The sequence below is a fragment of the Psammomys obesus genome, unplaced genomic scaffold, assembly GCF_907164565.1.
Source record: "Psammomys obesus unplaced genomic scaffold, mPsaObe1.curated_primary_1811, whole genome shotgun sequence".
In the NCBI taxonomy this organism is placed as follows: domain Eukaryota; kingdom Metazoa; phylum Chordata; class Mammalia; order Rodentia; family Muridae; genus Psammomys; species Psammomys obesus.
The window spans coordinates 2707607-2732797 of NW_026585689.1; the positions used below are offsets into that span (position 1 = coordinate 2707607).

The window sequence follows — 25191 nt, forward strand, 5'->3', positions numbered from 1 at the left end:
GGCCTCAAGCTCACAGAGGTCTGCCTGCTTCTGATTCCCGAGTGCTGGGATTAAAGGTATACAACATTCTTCATTAAAATTTTTTTTTTTTTTTTTTTTTGAGCAGGCTTTTCTCTGTGTAACTGTTCTGGCTGTCCTAGAACTCTCTTTATAGACCAGGCTGACCTTGAAATCACACTCCTCTGCCTGCCTCTGCCTCCCGAGTGCTAGAATTAAAGATATGCGCCACCACACCCAACTCTTCATTTAAAATTTGAACTGACATTGTAGGTATATAATAACTCAGAGTTTCAGAATGCAGGTGATGCAGAAGTTTACATTTTTATGTACCATACATTAAGTTAGACTTTATAACTGTGAGCATAATATGCTAAGAGAAAAAAGGAATTGGACACACATTCCAGGCAATATGCAGAAAATGGGCAGTCCTTGCAGGATGAGTCGTGGTAACGTGTAATCATGTTAAACTTGTGCAGTGTTCTTTGAAAAAAGAGGCATGAAAACTAGCTTCCTTGGAATCAGGGAGATGGTTATGTGGCCGAGTGTCTGCTGTACACTCATGAAACTTAGGTTTGAATTCCCAGCACCTGTGTGAAAAAGCTAGTGGCAGTGACACATGTCTGTAACCCTAACACTTGGGGGACGGGAGGCAGGTGGATCCCCAGAGCAGGCTGACCAGCTTGTCTTGCCAGTTGGTTATTACTGTGTTCACTGAGAAACTCTGTCTCAAAAACAAAGAAACAAGTGGAAAGTTCAGAGAAGAGGCTACCTGACTTCTACTTTTGACTTCTGCATACACAAGCACACATGCACAAACACGTTACACTCATACCACACACACACGCACACACACACGCACACACACACGCACACACTTCAAAAATTAAAAAGAAAGCCAAGAGTTATATACTAGGGAGTACTGTGCCAAAGCCATCAAAAAATAGAAATTAAGGTATTTCTTCAGGTTTGGGTGCTAATCATTAATTAACATTGCGTTCATTTTTGGAAGTCTGAACCAAGATCCATGTCTTAAGCTACCTTTGTAGACCTCCACCCCTATCCTGTAATGCACACGTGATTTATTTTCTCAGCTGAAGTGCTCCATTCATGCAAAGCAAGTCTTTAGCAATCGTCACGTCTTTCTCCTTGGTATCGTCAGTGACATTGGGTCTCAGCTACACAGAGAACTAAAACTTAGTGTCATTTCCAAGGACGCTGCACTAACTGGAACCCGAGGACTAAGCAGTCAGAATTTGACCAGCTGATGGACGGTGTTGTCTGCACCAGATGTCCATCGTACCCAAGTGCCTGGTTAGTGTGGATTCTGTTTCAGTACCATTCAATCAAAGTTCTGTGTAGCTACTAGATACGGAATTATAACCACACATTCAGGTGTTTTCCATTTCCCTGAAAGGACGCAGAATTCTTCATGTGAGGACGAGGATGGAGTTACAGATTTGTCATTTGCATTTGAAGTAGATGGTAGGATAATCCATCGAACCCTGGATTAAGCATTAAGTCACTTACTGCCTGTCAGACTGTCTTCTCTTTCTTACCCAGGTTGTCTAACACTTGTTCTGGGGCCTTTATCCTCGAGCCAGAAGATGGGAAGAAAGGATTTTTTTTTATTAGTATACAGATATATTTTTATTCAAAATATTCAAATCTGTCTAAATACATAAAGTAATATAAAAATGTTTCTTCCTTCTCAAATCAGCTCCCTCAACCTCCCTTCTACTTTAGAAAATTTCAGCAACTTATTTTTCCTTTTTCTTTTTTCTCTTGAGACAAAGTCTAACTCTGTAGTCTAGGCTGGCTTTGAACACAAGAACATCCTGTCTCAGCCTCCATAGTTGTCTGAGTGTTATCATTGCTGTGATAACCCACCATGACAAAAAGCAGGTTGGAGAGGAAAGGGTTCTACATCATCGTGTATTGAGAGACAGTAGAGCAGAAACCCAAGGCAGGCAGGAACCTGGAGAAAGGAGTTGAAGCAGAGGCTGTGGAGGAATACTGCTTATGGGCTTGCTCCTCACGGCTTACTCATCCTGCCTTCTTATTTACCCACAATGTCCTGTGCCCTACCATTTGAGGGTCATTAATCAAGACACTGCCCACAGGCTGGTCCGCAGGCCAGTTTTATGGAGACTCTTTCTCAGTTGAGGCTCCCTCCTTTCAGATGGCTCTAGCTTGTATTAAGTTGGAAAGACAAAAGCCAGCATACACTAGTGCTAGGATGACAGGCATATGCTACCTCGCCCACAACTTGAATCTTAAACTCCATCTCCTGCTTTTCAGTATATGTTGGTTTACATTTAATTTATCTTTTTTTTTTTCTCCTCAAATTTTTTTTTTTTTAAAGTTTGAGTTATCTTTTGGTTATACAAACCCTTCTTTTCTTGTTCCTAGTAGTAGTTTCTAAGAGCAGTTGGAATCCTCTAGAATGTGTATGGCCAAGTTTAGGTTTCATGACTTCCACGAGCTTTTGCTATATATGTTTCTGAGTAATAAGTAATACATGTTTCTGACTTATACAACTTCTTTAGTGAACCCTTCATTAAAATTTAATATTCCTGCCTACCAGCATATGCCTCTACTTGTATCAGTTCTGTAGGAACGAGCCTTTCAATACTGGCTTTCTTCTGCCTGTCCCTTCTTCCTGTGTTTTGTGCCACAGCCTTTCCCCATCAGTCCTTTGTGTTTGTGTCTTTGTTTGGTTTACAAATAGCCAGTAACTAGACTAATTCACTCTTTCCAGTGGTGCTGGCATTCTATGTAATTCACCTTTACTGTGCCCAGGCTGTGCTTACACTTATGTTTTACATGTACTAGGTCTCCTTTATTATTTTTACATACTTTATTTTATTTAGTGTTTTTGTTCTGCCTTATTTCCCTGTCTCCCCCTTTGTAAAAGCAGTTGTGGTTTTGTTTTCTCAAGGGAGAACACTCTCTTATTCTGTCCCAAAGGTTTGCAAATGAGCTGTTGTGTTGTATTATTTCAGTGCTTGCTTTTGCATTTAATAAACATGCCTAAACTTGAAATTCTATTATCTAACTGTAGAGTTCATTTTTACTGATGTCATTTCAAAGGCATAGAATGCATTCACATCCTAGTCTTTTGGAATTGTCTAGGATTATGGTTGCACATTTTTACAGTATTGATCAAATCATGCATAAACAATTATTTAGTCGTAATTACGCAATTTATTCTTTTTTTCTGCACTCCTTTGTCATCTACATTATTTTCTCCCTTCTTGGGTTTATTATTCATTTTCTGGGCTAGGTCCTCAGATGATTATTTCGTAGTTCATTAGAAGTAAACTTTTGGACATAAAATGATTCCTAAAAGTGTCCTTTTCTTTTCTTCTCACTGCAAAATTTACTTAAATGAAAATGTCACCTCAAAAAGCATACGCAAAAAGTTAGTGTTCTTTTAACTTTTTGGCCTAAGTTATTGAGAAATCTCATAAGGATGTAATTATTGAGATCTCTCTCTCTTTCCTTATTTATTTTTTTTAAGGCAAAGACTTACTGTAGCCTTGGCTGGCCTGGATCTTACTATGTAGATCAGGCTGGCCTTCAACTCAAGAACCACCTTTATCTGTTTCCTGAGTACACTACCATCACCAGCGAATTTTGGCTACATGTCACCTGTGGGTCCTATCTGTGTCTTACTTCTTAATTCTCAGTTAATTGTTAGTGGCTCCACTCTCCAGAAAGCTTTGCATGCACCCAGTGAATGATGCACAGCCCCTCATTATGTCTAGCTTGCATTATTGTAGCATTCCCATTGTCACCTGGGTCTCTCTACATCCACTCTTGGTCCTCTAAACCTATCCTATGATGCCTAAATAGCCACCAGACTAATCTTTTAAACCTTTAAAGAAAAAAAAAAGAAAAGAAAAGTCTCTATGGCATTCCATTATACTCCGAGAGAAAGTTAGATTGTTCTGTAGCTGGCTGCATAATTTAAATTCCTTGGATCCATCAAGCCAGCCTCAACTCCTGGGCTTTCAGGCTTCACCGACTGTCTTCTGTGGGTTTCATCAGGATACTAATATGTTATGTTCACTCTGACAACCTGATTTTATTTTTATTTTTCACAAAACTATTTCTCTACCTAATGGCCTGGCCTGCCAGTAGAGACATTAGGGTTAATTGGATGTTTAGGAGCTGTTGGCTGCCTAATGCCATATAATTTGTTCTATGTATAGTGATAGAAAGGATCAGAAAACAGGGCCACCAGATCATTAGGTCCACGTCTGTATGAACAAGTTGAAGACATGAAAGCTTGTGTGTTCATAGGTGGTTTTGGAGAGCTTTTGTTCTGGTGACAAGTTGTCCACAGTCTAAACTTTTGTGTTCCTATCCATAAAAGAAGCCTACACAGCATGTATCTTATATGGATATTGTACAGATAAAATGGGCCCAGCACCTGACCTGTGGAATTCCTCAGTGCCTTTTACTTCCACTCTTACATTCCCCTTCTCCCCACAGCACTTCCACTTGGCATTTGTTACAGTGTGGTTAGTTTCTACAGTAAGAAACGAAGCCAGCATCTGGTACAGAGCAGGCAACAAATGAATTAGATTCAAGTGAAAAACGGGAATGCCATTGTCTGTGTGGTTCTCTAAGGGTATGGTAGGTCTGTGGTAGGAAGGCACTGGGATCCTTATTGGTAGCTTCTACTGCTCCATCCCTTAAGATCACTGGAGATCCATGCCAGAACGTGAGAGGAACTTGTTACCATTGCAGTCTCCGCTGTTTCAAACTCGGTGTCTGCTCACCTCTAAGGCATCTTTTCCTAATGCATTTTTGATCTATTGCAGCTGTTCTGTTTTCTGCATGGATTTCTTGTGCCCGTATTACCTTCAATGACTTAGTGTCTTGTGGACATTATAAATTAAATATAGGACACTATATTATATTTAATTAGTGTCCCGACTATAGGACACTAGGTAAAAGCATTAACCCTAGGAGAAGAAACTAAGGCTTGTGGAATTGTCTGTTCTTCATAAGGCCTGCCACATCCTTTGAACCCATCATGGCTGAGGCTCTCAGGCCCCTGGAGAGCTTCACCCAAACACCAGCTTTCAGACTGACAACATAATGCACAGACCTAGAGTGAGGATTTTGTCTTACGTGGTGTTTTGAAATTAGGTGCCACATTGGCAGCAGCTTTTAAGTTGACAATCACTGGGCAGCATTCCTTAATGACTGTAGTTGACGTCTTAACCAGGGTGCCTAGAGTTCGTCACAGCTACAGTTCCAGGCTGTTCTAACACGCTGCCTACCATCCTGTGGTAATCTCAAAAGAAGCACTCCCCTTACTCCACAGAGCTTAGGACTTTTCTTTGAAGCTGCCTCTTGCAGTTGACATTTCTCTTAGGTATAATCTACTACCCTAACACGACATTCAGTAAATCTGTTTAGAATGTACACTAGTTGAAAACCTTCATGGAGCTTTTTGTGTTCATGATAATTTAGACTTCATTAGTGTCAAGTATATCAACTCATCTATTTTAAGGGAACACAATTTGGGTTGTCAAGATGTAACTGTTTTTCACATAACATATGTCACCTCTCAGGTACTGTGAAAGGAATTAGCTCAGTGTTGTGTCTGGAATTCAGAACCCGTATTCCAGCCATGGACTGTATAAGGTATCTTAGTCTGTTTCCTGTTGCCGTACTTAAATATATAAGGATGGGTTATTTATTCAGAATAGGTTTACCTAACTCATGTTTTTGGAAGCTGGGAGATGTAACATTGTGAGCCCATATGGTAAAGGTCTTTCTGTTGGGGTCTTTCTGCTGTATCATCCTAAAGCATCAGATGACATCACACAGTGAGAGAGACAGAGCCAAAAGAACTTTTATAACAGACCTGCTCTGGTGATAACCTTTAGCCTGTTGAGCCATTAATGTACAGATATATGAATAGGTTTATGATGACCTAGTTGTCTCTTATCTCCTGGGGTCACGTTTTTTTCATGTCACCCATTGGACTTTAAATTTTAATGTGAGTTTTTATGGCGACATTCATACTATAGCATACGGGTAGCTCAGTTGATGGCAGGGTGGGAGCCTGTTGTCTGGGTTCCTTTGTGGCTATATTTAGGGGTTAGCTTTCTCAGCTAATGTTCTATTTCTAAACACCTTTGAGTCTGTTCTCCTCTCTCGTGCCCCTTTGCCTTAGATATCACCTGCCAGGTCTACCAGGTAGTGACTTCCAAACTTCATAAAAGGGAGGAATCTAGGGCAGCCTTAAAGACCCCATGTTCTCAAAATCTAGCCCTAAAGGATCTGAATCAGTAGATAAAGGTGAGACCTGGATCCAGACCCCCCCCCCATTCTCTCCCTTCTCCTGTTTTTATCTATTTTAGTTTTAATTTATTTATTTTATATCCTGGTTGTAGCCCGCTTCCTCCCACACCCTACACTCCCTCCCTGTTTCCCCTATCCCCAGCTCCTGCTCAGGGAAGGGGAGCCCCTCCACCAACCGCAGCATATCGAGTTGCATCAGGACTGAGCACAACTCACAGAGTCAAAGAAGATAAGTAACAAGGAAGACCTAAAGGAGGATGCTTAACTCCCACTCAGAAGTAGAAATAGAATAGAAAATGTAAGTGGTTGAAGAGAGGGGAAAGGGTAAGAGAGGGAACACAGAGAGAAATGAAGGTTGGTATCAGACCTGGGGAGAGTGGGGGTGGGAAGACAGAGGGCCTGAAGAGAGAGGCGAAACCTTGGGCAGGAATTCTCTATGACAAGTTGGAGACCTGCCACAGGGTAGTAGACTCCTGGGAAAATATAGGGGTGACTCTAGCTGAGATTTCTAGCAGCAGAGGTCATGGAGACTGAAGAGACAACCCTCTACTTAGACAAGACTCCTAGTGGAGGGAAGGGAACACCAACCCACTCATAAAAACTTTTACCCAAAATTTACCGTGCCTACAAGGTGTACAGGAACAAAAAAAAAGAAAAAAAAAATAGAGCAGAGATTGAGGGAATGTCCAAACCATGCCTGGCCCAACCTGAGACTCACTCACCCCATGGGAAACAGCCTTCTCCTGTTCTTATTACTGTTGGGTGACCACTATGCTAGCCTACATGCATTCTAAAAGCCAAACGAGGAGCAACAGCGGAAATAGCAGAAGAACATGACAGCCGACCCTAGAAGTCATGTTGCAGGCAGACTTCTAAGAATTCTCAAGTCTGAGTAAGAGAAAAGAACATTGATTCTAATCTGTTCCTCCTCCCGCTCTTTACTCTTCAGACTCAGCAGCAGGTTCAGCCTTAAAATAACCTCTTTACCCTGCTGTTATCACGTGACTGTATTGGGAGGGCTGGAAGTGGGAGAGAGTGGCTCACTTCATTTTCTTATCAGAGTCAATTAAATTGAAAGTGAAAAAGGAAACCACACAGCGATAGAGATACGGACTCCCCTGGCAGAGCACACGGAGACAGAAAGGGAGGACATTTGTGCAGAATCAAGAAAAGCCCTTGAAGAATATACGCAAAGCTGGTCCTTATGAAGGGAGAGTCACAGACTACCCCTTTGTCTTCTGAAGAAATTCCGACTACTGGGCGGTTATTTGTCAGTCCCTCAAGTGCATGGCTTTATTTATAATTTGATACCATCACCCCTGAAGATGGTCTTCCATGAAAAGACCTCATCATTTGGGGATGCTCTGCTGCAAGAGAAGCCATGAATGACTGTTCATTCATTCAACTAGCGTTTGTTTAATGGAGGAGGTCACTACCCTCATGGAATTTACAGCCTGATGGAAAGACAAATACACAGGTAGTGTGTCAATTACAGAAGGAGGGAAGCACACAGGAGAGGGCTTTACCATTTTGGAAGTGAGGAAGGAGTTCAGTGGGAGTGGGATTTCCAGGATGCATCTGGAGAGGTCTGAAGGAGCTAGCCAAGCTTGAGCAAGAATGGCATATGCCATGGGCTGGAGATGACATGGTGTTTAAACTCGTTAAAAAACTTCGGGTAGTTGTAAAGGGCTATTCAAGACTAGGCTACAAGGTTAATTTGCCCAGAACATGAAGAAGCTTTTCATTCTGCATTTAGCCCTGCTTTCTTTATACCGCAGAGTTCACAAATGAGAAGTTTTACCATTCTGCTTGTTAAAACAGAAAGTAAGGCTGCGTTGATCCTCAGAAGAGCTGACTTGTAAGGTTGGCCCATTACTGGCTTCTGGTAGCTTAAATTCCCAACACTGATAGAATTTCATTTAACTGATAACGTTCCCTTGCTACATCTCTACTATGCAAAGAACCAGACTGTGTTGGTCAAGTTAACTGCCAATTTGTCACACACTAGAATCACATGGTGAGGGAGTCCTAATTTGAAACTCTCTGTATCTTGTTGGCTTCTGTACATGGCTGTGGAGGACTGTCTTGAGTGTTAGTTGATGTAGGAAGGCCCAGCTCATTGTGGGCCGCACCATTCCCTAGGCAGAGAGCCCTGAAATACAGGAGAGAGGAAAAATGTAGCTGAGAGGAAGTAGGTGAGGATTCACACATGGAATTTTCACTCAGATCTTGACAGTGGGTGCAAATCCCTGCCATGACTTCTCTGGGATAATAAACTCACCCGGAATTATAAGCCAAAACACTTCCATCTTCACTAAGCTGCTTTTTGTCAGGATCTTTTTTACAGCAACAGAAATGACTTCACCCCAAAGCACACTTTCCTTCTGGCACTTTGGAACTTGGACACGTCATAGGTAGCAAGTGCTTAATGCTAACAGATCCCACAACCCCAGGTCTTGTACTCTGTGAGTCTTTGAGGGATTTCCCTCAGCTGGAACACACTGTGTATGTTACTACATTTTCATAGCTGGGAATAATGGTGCTGTGTGGACCTTCCTGAAAGGGAAATGCCATGTCTCCCCAAAGGGCTCATGTATCGAATCATTGGATTCCAACATGAGGCAGTGTTAAGTGAGGTTGCAGAGGCTTAGGAAATGAAGCCCAGCTGGAGAAGGTAGGTCATTGTGCAACTGTTCTTGGAGGTGCGTTATCTAGGCCCTGTCCTGTTCAGCTCTCAGCTACCTGATTAGCCATGACATGAAAAGCCACACACTCCTGCCACCGTGACAGTTCTTCCTAAGTGTGTGGGGCCAGGTGATCATGGAGTTAAGTCTCTGGAATTAGGAACCCAAATAAATTCTTCCTTCTTCAAGTTATTTCTATCAGATACCTGATCATAGCAATGAAAAACTGATGTAAATGAAAAAAAAAAAAATGTAAGGAAGCTGGCAAATGGGTTCCTCCAGACTTCCCCATTTTCCTCTCTGCACCTATGTGTATCCTCGACAGATCTGTAACAGATCTTAGTCGTGAGTCCTCCCAGTGGGCTGTCCCACAGAAGGAAGGCCTTGAGGACCCCTGACTGGCATGCTGTATCTGTTTACCTATAAATAGTTTTGAACTAAGACATGCAGCATCAACAGGTAGAGGAATTATCTGGGCACAGTGACCCATCTGTAGTCCCTGTACTAAGGAGGCTGAGGCAAGAGGATTGTAGGACCAAAGTCGTCTTGAGGAGTGTCATGGTAGTGCAAACCTTTAATCGTAGCACTTGGGAGGCAGAGGTAGGAGGATCTCTGTGAAATGGAGGCCAGGCTGGCCTACATAGAGAGTGCCAGGACTACACAGAAAAAAAGTTATCCTGGGCCTCAAAACAAACAGAAATATGACTTTTCATATGCCATTATTCATATGTTGTGTGTGTGGGAGGGATAATCTATACCAGAACTAATCACTTTTTAATTCTCATTATATTTTCCCAATTCGTAAACTATGTTCTAAATTATGCTGCTGTTTTTGCTATACTGGGAATTGAACCAAGGGTTCTGTGCATGCTTGGCAATCACTCTACCACTGATCAAAATCCCCAGTCTCTGTGAACTGCTCTTGCCTTTAGCATTCAAATGACAGTGGTGTGTCCATTTTGATAAGGGTATAAAAAAAAAAAAAAGGAATTACCAGCTCCAGGGCAATTTCAAATCACACAGTCAGAAAAGATTTCAACAATGGCAGGATTCCTTGGAATGTTTATAGCATCACAAGAATTCCTGTTTTTCTTTTCTTGACTAAGTGAAGAGATATTGAATTGTCTAACCCCTGGGGTACTAAATGGAGCTGCACTATAATAGTGTAATACCATAATGCAGATAGCTTCTCTTGTTACATTAAAAATGCATTAGTGATGACATACACGCATGGAAATGCTGTAATAGAGAAACCCGTTACTTTGTGTGCTGGCTTAAAAATAAATTAAAAAGTGCATTGATATTTATGGCACAATAGCCACGTACTAGGTACTTTGACATAATTCATGTCAGAAAGTTTGAATAATTAAAAGAAGTTCCTTATCTTCTGTTGAGTTTCAGATGGTGTCCAAAGGAAATTATATCTTATCAGAAAGCCCTTGGATTACTCAGGGCTTCACCTTCAGCATCCCTTGGAGTTCCGCCCTTGGACTGAGTGCTTGCTGAGCAGATCCCTCAGAGGCATCTCCTAGCTTCACTTCATCATCTCTGTCTCCTTCTGGACCAGGCAGAATGGCTCCCCTAATCTCTCTTTAACCTTGGAGCCTTTTCTGCACTGTAAAAGCGCAGAATGCCGCCTCTTAAGCCTAGCTCAGTTAGCTTCTGTCCCACATTTCCTGTCTAATTGGAGAGTATTTACAGCTCACCAGGGGATTTTATGGAAGGCCCGCTAGCAGGCACAGTGTTCATGCAACCTCCCGGCAGTGTGCTGTTTGCCACGGTAGTTTTCCTCAGGCTGCTGACGTTGATTTTACTCCTGTTTTATTGTCTTCTATTCTTTCTCTTTCTCTTCTTTCACCCAGCATGTTAGTCTCATCTGACGATAAGTATTTATTTTAATACTGGTTGTACGTATGGAGTTAAGTTTTATATGTCCCCTTCAAAGTTCTGAGAGCAAATGAGAGTTTTTTTTTAAATTTCATTTTTCTGTTCACAACTGATTAGTAGAAATTCTTTTTGTTCACGTGAGCCGACAATCTCCGAGTTATGTTTGATCAGGAAGATTATGTTGTTTGTTTGCTTGAATTTGTTGTTCTGTGTCACTTGCTCGGTAAGTTTTGTAAAATATATTTTCTGTCATTGATATGTCTTCGTGGAATTGGTTAGTTGGCAACAAATTTCAGTTCTAACCAGAGCATACATCATTTCTGTTTGCCTTCTGTTCAGAGACTTAGTGCAGTGGATGTTGTAAGATTTGCTTGTGTTTGCAGCATCATTAGTTCTAGAAGCAAAGCATCTAAGAGCATACAGTAATATGCATGAGAATGAACCCCATGGGCTCATAGGTTTGGATACATAGTATCCAGTTGGTAGAGCTGTTTGGGAAGGAGAAGGAGGTATGTCCTTAGAGGAGATGTATCACTTGAGGATGTGGACTTTGAGGTTTCAAAAGCCTAGGCCATTCCTGGAATGCTGCATCCTGAGGAATCAAAGGTCCAGGATCTCAGGAATGGCTAGATCGATTTAGAGCGAGGCCCATGCACTAGGCAGGGGTGTGGAAAGAACTTTCCACGGAGTGTTACAGTTTAGCTCTTTTAAATGAGATTGCCCGTATCAGGGGCAAAAGAAATTAGAGAGTTCCGGAAGCCTGTGATGATACCAAATTGCTACAGATCCTTGCTTTAGCTGCTGTGCTAAGTACAGCACAGGCCCGTTTTCCAGTGAGATGCAGGTCAGCAGCTGCTGAAGCAGTGCCTCACACCAGTGAAAGGCAGAAGCCCGCTGCAGCCAGCAGCATGTGACCAATCTGCAGTCAAGCCCCAAGCTTGAGGTGTTGGGCAGGTAGCTACTTAAATGGCAGCCAAGTTCAGGTGTTCAGTGGCTATTCTCCAGGGAGGAGTGGAACCTCTGTTCCCCAAAATAAATAATGAATGTCTAGCTGCCGTGGTGAAAAGCTGATAGTAGCACACAGCACATTTATTTGAAATCAGGGATTTATAAATTTTGGGCAGTGGGAGGAGTATTGAGGTTGAATGTTTGGCTTGCCAGGGTTTGTGTGTGTTCCAGGGATACTTGATTTAAATACAGTGGTACAAGTGCTTCATTTACATGCAGTAGCATGGGGCTTCTCACAAGAAGGAGAACTCAGTACCTAATTATCCTATGAATGGGGGAAAATCTCCAAGTAAAGTCAAAGATCATTTGGAAAGTCAAGACACCAAGACCTCTTATTAGCATAGGGTGGGTGTTTCCAGGAATCCCCAGGTGCTGGCTTATCAGGAGAGGGTCAGGCCTGTAATCTTCTCTGGGCGCTAGGTGATGCTCCATACGAGGTCTGGGCTTATCACATCAGGTGGAGAGAGAACAGAGCTGAGAAAATGGAGTCCACTGTATTAGACCAAGCGCAGGGCTATGTAGAAATGTCCGATTTCATACAGCAGAATTTACAATTCCCAGTTAGCTCACCCTGCTTTCTGTTTGTGGTTTGATATGTAAGCTCTTAGCTGCTGCTCCAGCCAACATGTCTGCTGCCCTGCTGCCCTGCTGCCCTGCCGTGATGAACCCTGACCCTGTGTAATCCCTTCCTTATACTGGTTGCTGTGATCATAATGTTTTATCATAGCAAAAGAAGAATAACTATGATAAAGCTTAGTTGGAGTACATTTGATTATTTTTTTCTTCTTGGAGAGAATTGTATCCTCTACATTGTGACCTTTGGCATTTTCTATTTCAGATTTCCAGAGAGACGGTCATTCAGAGCCTACACAGCTGTTCTGTATTTCAACCCTCGGATGAGAATATTTATTCAAGCCAAAAGAGTTCAAACAAAGCACCTATGTTATTCCCTCTACAAACCCAGGTAACATGGGTCCTTTTGATTATTTCTTTGGTATTTTTACATATGAAATTGACAAAACTCCATTGTCAAGATGAAGGCATTGACTTTGCTCTTGGGAAAGACTGAACACTTCAGGGAACATGATAAGTTTAATAAAGACCCTTCATAGGAATTGCTTGTTCACTTTAGTGGTGATTGTGTCCATGCAGAGAACACCGTGTATGTTTTCTGTTTACATAATATGTTTGAACTATTAAACTCCATAGGGTCTTGCTATGTATAGGGATGTTCTTCAGGATGAGTTTATAAGAAAGTGATCCCATGGGATTTTTACCACTTATTGGTGGCAAAAGTGTCTTAGTGTTGCAAGTCTACTCTATGGCTGATGACTTACAGTTATGCATGATTATATATATATATATATATATATATATATATATATATATATACACACACACACACACATATATATAACAGATATATAAAATACCTGATCCATTTATATTTTATTATATATTTAAATGTTTTCTTTTTATAGTTATTTTATTATTTTATGTTTGTGGGTATTTTGCCTGCATATATGTCTATATACTACTTCCGTGCAGGACGCACTGAAGTTAGAAGTGGGCATTGGGTCCTTAGAACTGGGCTGAGAGACAGTATGGACTGCCATGTGGGTGCTGGGAATTGAACCTGAGACCTCTGGAAGAGCACCAAGTGCTCTTACCTGCTGAGCCATTTTTCTAGACTCTTACTTTATATACTATATATATATATGTATATATATGTATGTATATAAAATGTGCTATATAAAAATTAAACCCGAATGCTTCATATTACAGAATTTGGTCCTGCCCAACTATTCATGAAGTTCTAATGGTCCTTCCTCTTGTTTGCTGTATTTTCTGGGTGGTCATTAGCTTGTACAAGAGAATAGCACAGTGTGTGAGTCAGATTGTACTGGTACAAGAAATGGAGGAAAGATAATTGTCACATAAGGAGCTTACTATGTACTGGGAGAAACAATGCTTTAATGAAGACTAAATGGTACTTTTTAACTTACATTATTTTCTTCAGTGATTCTTTGTGGTTTTGTTTTGCTTGAAACCATCATGATGTCTGAGACCTGCATTAAAAACTCAAATCTGGCTCTGTTTTTTTTCCAATCCAAATTTGGTGTTCCTTCCCCTATATCCCATTAACTTTTGATAAAACACCTTCACGATCCATTATGTTGCCAGGATGTCATGAAAAATCAATTGTTTGCCTGGGGCTTGAAAATTCCTTACAGAGATGTAATATTAAAAATACAGATCACTTTGATTTTGTGCCCTCTCCAAACAACAGTGGATTTCTCAGAAGCTTTAATTTTGATTTCTGTTTATACTGAAGATCATCTTTTGAAAGTAAAGTGTGCGTAGGCTGAGACCATGTCAGGCTGTTCATTCCCTAGTAAATATCAAACAGTGTTGCTTCTCTATCAGACTCATTCTTGTGGGAGGTGCCCAGGGTCTCCTGGATCAATCAGCTAGTCTTTTCAAATTATTTGTCTCTTGGTGAGTTTGGTTAAGAAAATGTTCAAACCAATGGAAGACAGACATTTTAGTAAGCTGAATTTTATAATCTAAATTACTTTTGTTGAGCAATTGCTGTTCCCATCCTACTTTGTTTGCATTCACCTTTCAAATTCTTCGCTCTATACTCCCAGATGCAGGCATTATGTAAGTGTGTGTGTGTGTGTGTGTGTGTGTGTGTGATGTGTATTTGTGAGTGTGTGTCAGTGTTACTAGCTTCTTTCCTTCAGTATACTCTCTTCAGTATTTTCAGTAGTAACTTGGATAAAAAAATGTAAATGTGAATGCTTCTTCAATTTATAGTTGACCGTGGTCTAATGGAGGTATAGCATAAGTGTTACCAAAAGCAAGGTATGAAAAGAGTTAAAGTCAATTGAACAAGTATGATATAGATAAATGATAGATCAGCCATTAGAGGTTTTTAAAATTATTTTTTAGTTAATTATTAATTTATTCATTTTGTTTTTTAATATAATTTTTTATTACAATTTATTCAGTTTGTATCCCAACTATAGCCCCCCCCCCCCATTCCTTCCCAATCCGGATCCTCCCTCCCTCATCTCGTCCCATGTCTCCCTCATTTCCTCCCATGTCACTCCCCAAGTCCATTGATAAGGGATGTCCTCCTCCCCTTCCATCTGACCCTAGCCTATCAGGTCTCATCAGGGCTATCTTTCATAGTCCTCCTCTGTGGCTTGGTGATCAAAGAGCCAGCCACTGAGTTCATGTCAGAGACAGCCCCTGCTCCCTTATTAGGGAGCCCGTTTGGAGACTGAGCTGTCATGGGCTACCTCTGTGAGGGGGTCCAGGTTATCTCTATAAATGGACTTTGGTTGGAGTATCAGTCTCAGAAAAACCCCTGCGCCTAGAATTCTTGGTTCTGTTGTTCTCCTTGTGGAGCTCCAGACCCTTCCAGGTCTTTCTATCTCCCCTTCTTTCATAAGATTCCCTGCACTCTGCCCAAAGTTTGGCTATGAGTCTCAACAACTGCTTTAACACCCTGCTGGGTAGAGTCTTTCAGAGGCTGTCTGTGGTAGGCTCCTATCCTGTTCCTTATTTTCACCTTCTTCCATTCTCTATTCCATTCCATTTGCCTTTCTGAATGAAGATTGAGCATCTTATCCACGTTCCTCCTTCTTGCTTAGCTTCTTTAGGTATACAGATTTTAGTATGATTATCCTATATTATATGTCCACTTATAAGTGAGTATATACCATGTGTGTCTTTCTGCTTCTGGGATACCTCACTCAGGATCTTTTCTAGTTTCTACCATTTGCCTGCAAATTTCATGATTTCCTTGTTTTTGATTGCTGAGGAGTATTCCATTATATAAATGTACCACATTTTTTTTTTATTCGTTCCTCAATTGAAGGACATCTGGGTTGTTTCCAGATTCTGGCTATTACGAATAAAGCTGCTACAAACATGGTTGAGCAAATGTCCTTGTATCCCAGCTGTAGTCCCCTTCCTTATCCCCTCCTAATCCTATCCTCCCTTCCTCTTCTCCTCCCATGCCCCTCCTGATAGGGGTGATTCTCTCCCCTCCAGAGTTTTAAAAATAATTTATTTATTTTTATCTTACATGCATTAGTATTTTGCCCTCATGTATATTTGTGTGAGGGTATCAGCTCCTTTGGAACTGAGGTGACAGACAGTTGTGAACCTCCATGTGGGTGCTAGGAATTGAACCCAGGTCCTTTGGAAGATCAGTCACTACTCTTTATTTGTTCAATTTACATCCTTGTTGTAGCCCCATCCTTCCTCACCTCCTGCTCCCTCCCCTTTTGCTCAGAAAAGGGGAGCTCCCTTTTCCATCCAGCTCATCAGGTTGCATCAGGACTGAACTGAGTGTGTCCTCTTTCTCTGTAGCCTGGCAAAGCAGTCCTGCCAGGAGGAAGTGATAAAAAAGCTGGCAAGTGAGTCTGTGTCTGATGCAGTCCCCACTTCCCTTACTAGAGGTCCCACATGAAGCCTAAGCTGCCCATTTGCTACATCTTTGTAGAGGGCCTAGGTCCAGTCCATGCATGGTCCTTGGTTGATGCTTCAGTTTTAGCAAGCCCTTCGGGGCCCTGATTAGTTGACTCTGGGTCTTCTTATGGAGCTCCTGTCACCTCCAGGTCGTTTTCTCTTTCCTTCCACTTTCCACAAGACTCCCTAAGCATTGGCCAGTGTTTGAATGTGAGTCTCAGTATCTGTTTTGAGGTACTTCTAGGTAGAGCCTCTCAGAGAACAGCTCTGTTAGCCTCCTCTCTGCAAGCTTAGCGGAGTATCTTTCATAGTCTCAGGGGTTGGCACTCTCCGATAGGGTGGGCCTTTGGTTGGGCCACGCATTGGTTGGGCATTCCCTCAACCTCCGCTCTATCTGCTCTATCCTTACACCTGCACATTTTGGAGTCAGGGTAAATTTTGGGTCAAAGTTTTGTGGGTAGGTTGGTATACCCCACCCTCTGCTAGGAGACTAGTCTAATTAGAGGATGTTCTCTTCAGTCTCTATGGCCTCTGCTACTAAGAGTCTGGTTGAATCCCCCTCACATCCTGCCAGGAGCCTGCCCTGACTTCGGTCTCCAACTTCTCACAGACATGTCCCTCCTCCCCCAGTTTCTCTTTTCTGTATAGGCCTCTGTCCTCTTGCCCTGACCTCTCCAGGTCTGATCTCCACCCTCTTAACTCTCTGTGCCCTCTCTCTGACCCTGTTCCCTCTCTTCAGCCAGTATCTCTGTATATTCTATCTCTCCTTTTGAGTGAGATTTATGCATCTCCCTTGGGTCTTCCATGTTACTCAGCTTCTTTGGATCTGTGCCTTGTAGTATGCTTATCCTGTACCATATGGCTAAATCCACTTATAAGTCAGTATATAGTATGTGTGTCTTTGTGGGTCTGGATTACTTCACTCAAGAGTTTCTTTTCTAGTTCCATCTATCTGCCTACAAATTTCATGATTTTTTTTGTTTGTTTGTTTTTAATAGCTGAGTAGTATTCCAGTGTGTAAATGTGCCGCAGTGTCTTTATCCATTCTTCAGTTGAGGGACATCTAGGTTGTTTCCAGATCCTGGCTATTGTGAATAAAGCTACTGTGAACATAATTGAGCAAGTGTTCTTGTTGTGTGGTGGATCATCTTTTGGGTATATATCCAGGAGAGGTGCAGGTGGGTCTTGAGGTAAAGCTATTCCCAGTTTTCTGAGAAAGCATCACATTGATTTCCAAAGTGGTTATATAAGTTTACACTCCTACCAGCAGTGGAGGAGTGTTCCTCTTTCTCCACACCCTCAGCAGTGTGTGCTGTCACTTTAGATGTTGATCTTAGCCATTACGACTGGTGTGCATTTTCCTCATGACTAGGGAAGCTGAGCATTTCTTTAAGTGCTTCTTGGCCATACAAGATTCCTCTGTTGAGATTTCTCTGTTTAGTTCTGTACCCCCTTTTTTTATTGGTATTTGATTTCTTGAGTTCGTCATATATTTTGAGAAACAAAAAACCCAGAATAGCTAAAACAATCCTATACAATTAAAAAAAACTTCTGGAGGTATCTCCATCCTTGACTTCAAGTTATAATATACATCAATAGTAATAAAAACTGTATAGTACTGTCATAGGACTAGACTGGCTGATCAATGGAATAGAATCGAAGACCAGAAATAAACCCACATACCTATGGTCACTTGAGTTATGACAAAGGAGCCAAAACCATACAATGGAAAGAAGACAGCATCTTCAACAATTGGTGCTGATCTAACTGGATATCTACATGTAGAAAAAAAATCTTCCTGCACAAAACTCAAATCCAAGTGGGTCAAAGACCTCAATAATACCAGATACACTAACTCTATTAGAAGAGAAAGTAGGGAAGAGCCTTGACCTCATTGGCACAGGAGACAACTTCCTAAACAGAACACCAGCAGCTCAGGCTCTAAGATCCACAATTAATAAATGAGACCTCATGAAACTGAAAAGCTTCTGTAAGTCAAAGGATACTGTCAATAGAAAGAAATGACAGTCTATATACTGGGAAAAGATCTTCACCAATCCTACATCTGACAAAGGGCTAATATCCAAAATATATAGTGAACTCAAGAAATCAAACACTACTAATCAGTCAGTACTCTTAATTGCATAACCATATTTAGCAACCATCTCTTCACCCCAGCCTTTAGATTTTTAAAACTCTATTATGTAAACAGGCCTGATAGTGATTTACATGAAAAAGCGTATAGGCATTTTGACTGACCCAGAATCTCAGTTTTATCTTCTAGTGTGATGTGGTTGCCAAACATGGTTATGGACCTTAGTTGTAGAACAAGACAGTCACAGCGTCAGTCAACCATGGCTACATGGAGAAGTCCAGAATGAGATCTTTTAGGAGGGATACATGCTGCTGAGATAATATCTATTTCATAGGAAATAACTATCTGCCAGGAGACCACTGATAGAGCTGAGGATTTTCCCATAGAGGGGAAGAACACCCTGAATGAAAACAGGAAAGGATGCCATGTGATTGGTAGAATTCTGGGAGGCAGACCTTGGATGGCTGAGCAGAAGACAGAACTAGCCCAGTATGACAGTGTTAGGCTGCTTTCACAATGAAGAGACCCATATCTGACCTTTCCCCATTGCTGCTTTGTTCGAGGATATTCAGAGAAGCCAGCCAAGGTAGCCCCTACAACTGCTTTTCCTTCACCTCACCTTTGAGTTGTGGGCAGAGGTAGTTAGATATTAGAAAAGTGCTACCCACTGAGATAAGAGGCCTGACCCAGGACCCCCACACATCCTGTGGTCTCGGGGGCAGTAACGGAGAAACTAAGAGCTAGAGGGAGTGCCTCTCCTCTCTTTTAGTGGATGCACCACTCCAACTCTCTTCCTTCAAGATTTCATTTCAGGGAGTCGGGGTGGGTAGGGAATATGCATAAGAAGTATCAGGGTGGTGGAGACTTCTGTTTCTGGAATGGAGATTTGAACTTTCTTTCAGTTATGAGAATAGATAGATTTGCTACATTAAACCTTTAGAAATGCATGCACAGAGTTTGTTAAAATTGTCACAGATAGTTCTGCAGTTGAAGTTGTAGACCAGGATGCTGATGGTCTGGGATCAGGTTATTTATGCAGATGGTCTGGAATCCAGTTACTTCACTCAGTGCTGGTCTGTTGTTTTAAATTAAGCACTAATGCACAGTTGGCACCTCTACTGCCACCTTTACTTTCTACAAAAAAAAAAAAAAAAAAGGCTTGAATAGTTTAATTCACATTCTTTGAAAAAAACTTCATTGTTTAAACAATATCCCCTTAATTTCATTTTGATTCAAAAATATGACTTGACCTAAAGTGAACGTGATTCAAATCAGATAAAGTGTATGATTAGAACCTGATTTTTTAAAAGCAAATGATAATTTCAGTATGTGGTCATCAATAATTGTATGACTTCAAACTCAGGTTTGCTTTTCTCTGAGCATAGTGGAGATTAATTTGAACTACACCAAGGTTATGATTTGAATGAGCAATATTCAGTGTAAAAGAAAATCAAGGAAACAGACTTATTACAACTTCACTTTCAATTTTAGATGTGTTTCTTCTCTCAAAATGGACATTGAAGTTAGTAATGAGATCTACAAAGTTAGGTCTGGGAATAAAACTCCCATTAAACCTCTGCGGTGCAAGAATACAGGATGCCTTTTGGTTTTGCTGTTGCTGTGTGTTGTTTTTATTGTACTTGAGGGAGATCCCAGGTCCTTGGGTATTGTAACTGAGCATTCTCCCACTGAGTTGCACAACTAGCCTTAGGTAGGGTTCCTGTTGCTATGATAAAACACCATGACCAAAAGCAAATTGGGGAAATAGGGATTGTTTCATTTACATATCCAGGTAGCCATATGTTACTGAGGGAAGTCAGGGCAGAACTCAAACAGGACAGGAATCAGGAGGTAGGAATGGACGCAGAAGCCATGGACAAGTGCTGTTACTATCTCACTCTTCTTAGCTTGCCCAGTCTGCTTTCTTGTACCACCCATCATGAGCTGAGCCCTCCCACATCAACCGCTAATGAAAAAACTGCCTGTAGGCCAGCCTGCAGCCCAATCTCCTGGAGGCACTTTCTCGCTGAAGTTATCCCCCCCCCCTCAGATGACTGCCTTGTGTCTAGGTGACAAAAAAACTAACAAACACACAGTCCAGTCACTTTTAAAGTCTTTCTTATGTTAATCACCCATCTAATTTTATAGGGTTTTCACATTATGAGAAGAAAAACAATTCATTTTTCAATCCGTAATGTATTTCTTCTCTAAAACATACCCGAGAGGGATTAGACAATAACAACATATACTGTGAACCAACATTGTCCTAAGTTCTTTAATGTGTTAAAGTTTACTTCTTGTAACAACCCTATGAGAATGGAACCATTGCTGTCACCCAACTACAGATGATGAAATGCAGTTGCTGCAAAGGCCATTGGCTCAACCTTACATTACTATAAGGAATATATATTGTCTTGAACCCAGGCAGAAAGACTCTGGGAAGGCCAGTACATGTTCATTTGTTCATGAAGCTGTCGTGTCTTGTGTACATCTATACTGCCTCTGTTAAGACAATGGAAAAGACTTCTCAATAAACTGTAAACAGACTGTAGCTGCCAACCTTTTAGTTGATGTGTGACCTGTTGGTATCCACAATCAGTGAAGAATTTGCATTTTTGCCTACGTTGTTTAAAATTAGTATATGGAGCTGGAGAGATAGCTTAGTATGTTAGAGATCTTGCTGCTAATTTCAGAGGACCTGAGTTCAGCTCTGACCACTCAGAGGCGCACAACTGCCTGCTAACTCTAACATCAGGGGATTTGATACCTTCTTTTGGCTTCTGCAGGCACCCCCACACAGATGACACATACACAGACATATACCAATACATAAAAAAAAAAAAATCTTTAAAGTACTTTTTAAATGTCGGAACACCGCCATGTAAAGGCTGTTGTAATTAAAGCCTGGGTTGCCAGGCTATTCTGCAGGAAGCGTGTTAGTAAGTACATAGACACACTTGCATATTCTTTTAATTTAACCGCCCCCTCTCCCCCACATGGCCAAATAGATGAGAGGCTGTCTCAGAAGGAGTCAGCGGCTCAGTTTGGCCCACATGCTGTAGTCCGCCTGTGTTGCCGCACACTTAGGACAGCTTGCACTTCAGCTTATGAGCTCTGCTTTTGAGTATGTTTGACTGATGGTGACTTTATCAGTCAGAATTCTCCAGAGAAACAGAACCTCGAACACAGAGTCAGGGACTCTATGTGAGATTTAAGTTGCCTGTGTGTAGATTTCCGGACACCCTATCATCCGTAGTTGCATACTGTCAGCCCAGCAACACCACAGTATATAGCTCAGCCTGAATCCATAGGCCTGATAGTCTGAGTCCAAAGGCTTAAGGACCCTGGCAGGGAAAGAGTAGGTAGTCAGAGCACATGCAGGTCCAGGACCTGAGGTTCTGATATTTTCAGACAAGAGTTGGTGTCCTAGCTCAAGCTGAGCTTGGGTTAGCCTACCTTCTTTTTGTGCTTTTGCTACCCTCAAGGACTGGGCCATGTTCATACACACTGATGAGAAAGGATTGTTTTTGTTGGTCTGCCCCTTCAGATGCTCATCTCCTCCAGGAACACATTCCCAGACACACTTGCACATAATATTTTACCAACTCTCAGGGCAGCTTGTGGCCCAGTCATGTTGACACATAGAATTAGCTGTGCCATGCCTTTCTAAATGAGATGTTGAGTAACTGTTGAGCTTCTGTGAGGTTGTAGTGCTTTGGGCTTTCTTGAGCCTAATACTCTAGAATGTTTCTTCCCATGATGATTTAAGCCAAACTTTAAGAGCCAGTTTCCAAGGATCCTGTATGGAAAAAGGTGACCTATTTCACAAAGCTTTTCCACTTTGAGGTTTTTATTAGTATATATTATTTGTAATAATAATAAGCTTTATTTTTATTATTTTTAGATATTTATTTATTTATATATATGAGTGGTCTAGTTGCATGTTTGCCTGTATGACAAAAGTGGGCATCAGATCCTATTATAGATGGTCATGAGCCACCATGTGGTTGTTGGGGTTTGAACTCAGGACCTCTGAAAGAACAGCCAGTGCTCTTAACCATTGAGCCATCTCTTCATCCCTGAAAATAAGTTTTGTTTATCACATCTTCATACATGAACATGATGTATTTCAATCATGTTCATCTTTATTACTTTCTCTTGTCTTCTCTTTATCCCCTCCCTCTTCTCATTCAGCCCCTCCTCTCTCTCTCTCTCTCTCTCTCTCTCTCTCTCACTGTGTGTGTGTGTGTGTATGTATGAGAGAGAGAGAGGTGGGTTGGGGAATATACTTCATTCTGGTTATTTAGAGGACCATGGGTGGAACCTTGTTTATGCAAAATGATGAAAATGTCTTTCTTGTCCTTTGCTCTTGCTGAGATAAGTACCATGACCATAAGCAGTGTGGGGGAAGAAAGGGTTTATTGTATTTTATACTTCTAGTTTGCCCTGAGGGGAAGTCAGTGCAGCGGCTCAAAGCAGGAAACAGGAGGCAAGGAGTAAAGCCGGAGCCAAGGAGGAAGGCTGCTTACTGGCTTGCTCAGCCTGCTTTCTTGTAATAATATCCAGGACCACCCGAGCAGGGGCAGTCCCACTCACAGTGCAATGGGTCCTCCCACATGAATCACCAATCCAGAATAGATTCACAGACACGATCATTGGCTAATCTGTTGAAGTTCTTCCTTCCAGGTGACCATGGCTTGTGTCAACTTGATGGACAACTAACCAGCTCGCCCTCCATCAGCTGTTGTCAGGGAGGGGGCGAGCCCTTGTGAACACCTACCTTGTCTATGACAGGATGCTGATGGATCTGATCTTGTACAGCTCTTACCATTTAACCACAGCCGCTGTGCCTTCAAGAGTGCAGCTGCCATGTCCTGCCTGGAAGCTACTGTGCACACTGTTTCCTCCACCCAATTTCTTCTGCTCTTACACTCTTTATGGTTCTTTTCTCCAATGTTCCCCAAGTCTTGGAGGTAGTGCTATGCACGGGCCACTTATGTCTTGTCATTCAAAGTCATTCATTCTATGTGCTTAGACAAGTTGTGAGCTTCTGCAGTCTCTGGATTACTGCAGAAAATCTTATCTGGCCAAAGCAGACAGTAGCACTGTTCTGTGAGCACAAACATATCTTTTTTTATAATTAATTTTTGTTTTTTTATATTAATCACAGGTTATTTACATTGTATCTCAGCCGTAGCTCCCTCCCTCATTCCCTCCCAATCCCACCCTCTCCCCCTCTTCTCCTTCCTGCCCCTTTTCAAGTCCACTGCTAGGGGAGGTCCTCCTCCCCTTCCATCTGACCCTAGCTTATCAGGTATCTTCAGAAATGGCTGCCATGTCCTCCTCTGTGGCCTAGCAAGGCTGTTCCTCCCTCGGGGGTGGGGTGGGGAGAAGTAAAGGAGCCAGTTATTGTGTTCATGTCAGAAATAGTTGCTGTTCCCCTTAATAGGGTACCCACTTGGATACTGAGCTACCATGGTCTACATCTGATCAGGGGTTCTAGGGTGTATCCATACATGGTCCTTAGTTGGAGAAACAGTTTCATAGAGGACCCCTGTGCCCTGATATATTTTGTCCTTGTGGAGCTCCTGTCCTCTCCCAGTCATATTAACTCCTCCATTTATTATATGATTCCCTGCACTCTGCCCAAGGTTTGGTTATGAGTCTCTGCGTCTGCTGTGATATACTGATAGTCTTTCAGAGGCCCTCTGTGGTAGGCTCCTGTCCTGTTACTTGTTTTCTCCTCCTTCCCATGTCCATCCCATTTGTCTTTCTAAGTGAGGATTGATCCTCTTACCCAGGGTCCGTCCTTGTTTATCTTCTTTAGGTGTATAGATTTCAGTATGTTTATCCTATCTTAGAGGTCTATATAAGTGAGTATATACCATGTGTTTCTTTCTGCTCCTGGGATACCTCACTCAGCATGATCTTTTCTAGATCCCACCATTTGCCTACAAATTTTATGATTTCCTTGTTTTTAATTGCTGAGTAGTATTCCATTGTGTAAAAGTACCACATTTTCTGTATTCATTCCTCCGTTGAAGGACATGTGTGTTGTTTCCAGATTCTGGCTATTATGATTAAAGCTGCTATGAACATGGTTGAGCAAATGTCCTTGTTGTGTACTTGAGCTTCTTTTGGATATGTGACTAGGAGTGGTATAGCTGGATCTTGAGGAAGTGCTATTCCTAATTGTCTGAAAAGCGCCAGGTTGATTTCCAAGGTGGTTGTATAAGTTTACATTCCCACCAGCAATGGAGGAGGGTTCCCTTTTCTCCACAACCTCTCCAGCAACAAACATAACCTCTTTAGAAGGTAGTTTGACAGCCATGTCATGTCCATTTAGCAAAATAACTGCAGCAGCTTTCCCACTAGGGCCTATAAGGCTTTTTAGCCAGGTTGAGTGGCCTCATCTTGCCCAGCTGGAGTCTCCAGCTGTGTGACTAGTGACAATAATTTTTCCTAGAAGCCTGCCTTAAGCACCTTCCAGCACAGTGAAGGCCAGTTCCCTCTTGCTTTCTCAATGTCCTGTGACTAAAGCATGTGTCAGGGTCTTAGCACCTTGTTCTGTAGGAAACTAACAGAGTTAGTTTATAAACAAAACTGTCTATAGAGTTTTGTTTGGTTGGTTTTTTTGGTATGTTTGGTTGTTATTGTTTTTTGAGACAGGGTTTCTCTGTGCAACACAGCCATGTCTGTCATGGACTC

General features: G+C 41.8%; 1 protein-coding gene across 1 annotated transcript in view; it reads left to right on the forward strand.

Annotated features, from left to right (window-relative positions):
• Window positions 1–25191, forward strand: part of Morc1 (MORC family CW-type zinc finger 1) — a 169052-nt gene that overhangs the window by 32712 nt on the left and 111149 nt on the right. Inside the window, exon 9 of the mRNA XM_055593130.1 lies at window positions 12742–12867. Within this exon, the coding sequence (XP_055449105.1) occupies window positions 12742–12867 (126 nt within the window). The remainder of the gene's footprint in view (window positions 1–12741; window positions 12868–25191) is intronic.